Raw genomic sequence first — 5,385 nt, 5'->3', positions numbered from 1 at the left:
GTGTGTGTGTGTGTGTTGGGCAAAATAGTCTTTGTGGTTTCGGCCCAAACATAAGCACTTCCACTCATGAAATGCACGTTAATTCATTTTTAAAGCTCTTTGTTTTGAAAACCCTGCTCCAAATTTGTGCACTTTCTACTGCAACAGGTTTTGACAGCTTTGGGATCAAGATGTTTTAAAAGATTAAAAACAAGTAATGAATAGAGCAGTTGGTTTGAAGTAGCTTTTCTAAACTCCCAAAACTGGTTTATGTTTGTTTTTCWTATTAACTGGCAAATGGTAATCTGTTATTAGATATGAATAATATTATGTTATACTATCATTATAATGTAATTAAAATACAGTTAAATTACCTAGATTTTGCTGTAGCAAAGAAAGATTTTTTTATTCAATACTTTAACTTTCATAGAACACTTAACATTTGCACCAATAAAACATATCAAACAATAAAAAGCACTGAACTTCTTCTGCCTGTGGGATCTTCTCTCTAGTTAAATTAAGAAAAAAGAGGGAGTGAACACTAGTTCCTCTTTGTGCCTAAATTTTACTATCATTATTGCATGGACACATCCATCTGAATTCAATGTAAAAACGCTACTGAAACAATATGATAACTGTCAGGTTCCTCTTTTGACAAAATAACATGAAACTTGACTGTGTGCCAATAAAGAAAAAATGCATGAGATTTACAAGAAATATGAGGGCATAAATACTGAAATTTCAATTGAATGCCTGAAAGTGGCTGGTGACTTTATCAGAATAAGGGTTGATTTACTGTCACACAGGTCATGGAGGCAGATGTTACCTAGGCTAATTGTCCATGAGCTTAGGTGTCACACTTTGTTACTTAGTGGTGTATTTTAGAAAAAAAATTGTTTTGTTTCTTTCTGTGAGGAAATTCATATTTACCGTCCTTATTTTCTCATTTTTGTCATTTATCATACTACATTCAATATAAAACAGCACCCCTTCTCTGCTTTTATTAATATATAGGTTTTGTAGCTGCAAACAAGTTCTTATTTGTATCCAGTAGTTAAATATCTTCCTGTCTGTCTCTGCAGTCTGTGGTGATTTGTCATGGAGGACGAATCGGCTTCTATCAGGGCGACATCCGTCTCCTGCCCGACGACATGAAGGTTCTGCGGCCGACCATTTTCCCAGTGGTTCCTCGACTGCTCAACCGCATGTATGACAAGGTCAGCTGAATGGATAAGAGGGTTTTCAAATAATCTAATTGGAAAATTTTGCCTTTTTTTTTTCAAAAATACAATGTGAATGCCAAATAAAGTTTGCTGAAGATGCTGAAACTAATTTGTTAAAGTTAAAACAAGCTGAACAAAAGTTAAACTGAGCAGAACAGATGCTGAAACTATTAGACACAAACTAAAACAAGCAAAAATACAAGCTTAAATTAGCTGAAGCATGCAGTAAAAAGCTGAAACCTAAATTTAGCGAAACAATAGCTAAAAGCTAAAACCAACAAACAGTTTCAATGCAGTATCTGGAAGCTCAAACTCGAAGAACACAAGCTAAAACATGCAAAATGCAAGCTGAAATGGGTTAGACTATGTAATAAAAAGCTGAAAGCTAAAATTAGCTAAACTTTAGCTAAAAACTAAAACCAACAAACAGTATCAACACAGTATCTGGAAGCTAAAACTAGAAGAACACAAGCTAAAATAAGCAAAATTGAAGCTATTAGCTAAAAATTCACCAAATTAAGATGTTTGGTTTCCTCAAACGTTTATGTTGCTGCTAAATCTTAAGCTGGGGAATAGTTCTTGTAAGATACTTTGATACATTCTTAGTAGACCTATAATTTACATAAATATGCATTTATAACATGTGGGGGGAAAAAAACTCTATCCAGCTAAAAAATAAAAATGTGTGTTTTCTTGGACTTCCCTGCAGATTTTTAACCAGGCGAACACCCCACTGAAGCGCTGGTTGCTCAACTTCGCTGCCAAGAGAAAAGGTGCTGAAGTTAGCAGTGGAATCATTCGCAGTGACAGCATCTGGGATAAAATTTTCTTCAGTAAGATCCAGGTAAAGGCTGCTCAAACTGAAACACTGTTGACATCTCAGTGGCTCAGTGCAGAAGCCAAGTGTCAGTCCCAGTTTGTGTATAAATTTGATTAAAATCATTTTTATTTTCAAATTGTAACAGGCAAACATGGAAGAAGCATGCAGCTGGTTATTATATTGAATGTTCTAATTCTTTTCTGGGACATTAAGTGATTTCTCTCTATTTAGTTTGAAGGCTATCAACATACTTTCTTTTTTTGTGGTAAAAAAAAAACATGATTTGTGCATAAACCTCTTTCACCTTCAAGTCAGAGACTTTATTTGTAATAATAAGTTTCCATTTGACACAGGCCAGCTTGGGAGGAAGACTGAGGATGATAATTACAGGGGCAGCTCCTACCTCACCTACTGTCCTGGGTTTTCTCAGAGCYGCTCTGGGATGCCAGGTCAGACAATCACGCCTTTGTTTTCATCATTTCACTGTATCAGTTCATAGTACCAGACAAACAATAAAAAGTAGCTAAAGTGGTGTGTGAAGAAACAAGACATCAATGTATTGCTAAATTAGGCCCCCCTGAACAAACAGGATAAATAAAAAGCACTTGTGCTTCTGTGTAGGTTTATGAAGCATACGGCCAAACAGAATGCACGGCAGGCTGCACCTACACCACGCCTGGAGACTGGACCTCAGGTGAGCATCTGTTTTCTGCAAAAGAGAGACAAGGTTCTCACCTCCACTCAAACCACTGAACTTGTTTTGTTTAGCTTTCATTTCATTAAAAAACAAAATTTTATGTACAATAAAAATAAAAGAAAATACAAATACAATGAAATGAAAGGAAGCAGAGAGAAGAAAAAAATCTTATAATATCTGCCCCTTTTTTCCTCAAGTATAAATTCAAACAATAGTAATCTTTAGCTAACAAAACAAAATAAGAACATKAAATCTGTCTTGACCAACAACTTATTTGGTTATACATTATACTGTTTCATATTTTTTCAACAATCCAACCTTTATCACTCTCTTAAACATGTACATTGATTTGGCACTTTTAACATCATTTTCCAGATTATTCCACAATCTCACTCCTTGGATTGAGGTGCACTGTTCTTTCAAACTGGTTCTGAATTTATGTTTCATGAACATCTCTGTGCCCTTTAGATTATAACAGATCTCTCTTTTTGCAAAGTTTTTCTGGATGTTTAAAGGTAATGTGTTTTTGTGAGCCTTATACATAACTAACAGAACGTTATAATCAACCAAACCATAAAATTTCAATAATTTCAGTTTAAAGAATAATTATTAGATGGACAATGGTAATGTTTTCAAGTGATGACTCTTATAGATCTTTTCTGCAAAACAAAAACAGGATGTGTAATTGTCTTACATGCTTTCCCCCATTCCTCAACACAATAGACCAAGTGTGGAACAATTAATGTGTTATATAACATATACAGAGCTTTAACATTAAACTAGTCCCTTACTTTGTAAAGCAATGCAATAGATTTTGCAAGTTTTATTTTTAAGTAATTTAAATTAGGTTTCCATGTCAGTTTCTCATCAATAACAACACCCAAAAACTTTACTTCACCGTTTATCTCCACACCATCAACTCTAAATGGAATGTCAACAGTTCTTTGTCTCTTTGTAAATATCATATAATTAGTTTTATCCAAATTGAYTGATAATTTATTAAGTTTAAACCAGTTTTGTATTTTCACAAATTCTGCTTGCATTTTCTCTAGCKTCRYTTCTTATGTCMTTGTCCCAAACAAAAAAATGTGGTATCATCTGCAAATAAAACACATTTAAAGAGCCCTGACACATTGACCAAGTCATTCACATATAGGATAAACAATTTTGGTCCAAGTACAGAACCCTGAGGAACTCCACATGTGATTCCACAGAGTTCAGATCTTACATCATGTACTTGTGCAAACTGTTTCCTATTTTCCAAATAACTAGATATCCATTGTAATGCTGGTCCTCTAATCCCATATTTATTTAGTTTTTCAAGGAGAATGCTGTGGTCAATTGTGTTGAATGCATTCTTAAAATCAACATAAATACCGGTGCAATATTGTTTTTGATCAATAGCATTTGTTATTTGTTCTGTCAGTTRCATAAGAGCCATTGAAGTAGAGTTATTGGCTCTTAAACCARATTGACTGCTACTTAAAATATTATTTTTATRGAGAKYTTGGTCTAATCTGATCACAAATAACTTCTCCAAGATTTTAGAAAACTGTGGTAATAAGGATATTGGTCTGTAATTACTAAACATACATTTCTCACCATTTTTATAAATGGYAATTYCCTTGGCTATTTTCATGTTGTTTGGAAATGTTCCTGTTGAAAATGATAAATTACATATAWATGTAAAGGGCTTAATAYCATAACACATTATTTCCTTAACAAACATCATGTTGATCATAGACTCAGATCAAAGATCTAAAAGTGAGGACAGCAYTTCAGGATTTTAAGGAATAATCAACTCCCACGCTGAGGAAGAAATAATTATGCTCATTGTTGTTTGTAAACTAATTCGATGAATCGTTTTTGTCTCAACTGCCTTTTTTTCCCAACCAAACATTTATTTAACTGTGTACATGAAATCCCAGTGATGTAACTTAGACAGGGAGAAATATATTTGCTCCAAGTAAATGATTTATAGCTGTGGAAATCACAAGTATGCTGAGAATAAAAGACGAGCAAACAAGGCTGTGTATCTCTTCCTATAAAAGGGAAAAAGGGTGAGGCATTATGAAACAGGTGGAGATGAAAGCACAGTTAGGCCCAAACTCTTCTGGGTGATTTCCACCTTATACAAAAGATGAGTCGTTGTTTTAACAGTCTGTTTTTAGCTTTTTGTTCTGTTGTTTGGTTGTTTTCCGAAACCTGGTTTTGACACGATCTGAACGAGAATTAACAACCTATTGTGGACAGTCGACACAGTGACCGCTGGAGGTACCAGCTGCCTCACAAAGGAGAAGCAGATAAAGAAAAAAATCAGAAACTAAATTTAACAATTTTTAAAGTCCAGTTCAAATAGCCAAGCGATCAAGCCACAGAAAACAGAACAAAAGAAAAAGCGCATGGACTTCAAAATTAACTACAACAAATTAGTGAAAAACATTAAAAATGAACAAGGAAGAGATGTTTGAAACAAACATTTCAAAGTAACCTGTAAGCTTTGTGCCTCAACCTAATAGTGAGGCTGTAATTTTTATACTGTTAAACAGCAACCTCTGCTGAAACTAACAGAAATGTAGTGACACGGCGCCCCCTGCTGCTCATTAATGGTATCTTAATAAAAATCGTAGGAGTGACTAAGTGTAAGCATTTACATTATATATATA

The 5,385-nt window shown here is 34.2% G+C and overlaps 1 protein-coding gene across 1 annotated transcript in view; it reads left to right on the top strand.

Moving 5' to 3' along the window:
- The window catches only part of acsl6 (acyl-CoA synthetase long chain family member 6), a gene marked incomplete in the record, with an annotated part of 36,987 nt that overhangs the window by 27,893 nt on the left and 3,709 nt on the right, over positions 1-5,385 (top strand). The window contains 4 exon segments of the mRNA XM_014028902.1: positions 1,062-1,196; positions 1,912-2,046; positions 2,376-2,471; positions 2,644-2,716. Coding sequence (XP_013884356.1) covers positions 1,062-1,196; positions 1,912-2,046; positions 2,376-2,471; positions 2,644-2,716 — 439 coding nt within the window.

Source organism: Austrofundulus limnaeus, unplaced genomic scaffold, assembly GCF_001266775.1.
Source record: "Austrofundulus limnaeus strain Quisiro unplaced genomic scaffold, Austrofundulus_limnaeus-1.0 Scaffold828, whole genome shotgun sequence".
In the NCBI taxonomy this organism is placed as follows: Eukaryota; Metazoa; Chordata; class Actinopteri; order Cyprinodontiformes; family Rivulidae; genus Austrofundulus; species Austrofundulus limnaeus.
The sequence above is the reverse complement of the archived record's forward strand: the minus strand, read 5'-3'. Positions and strand labels throughout refer to the sequence as shown.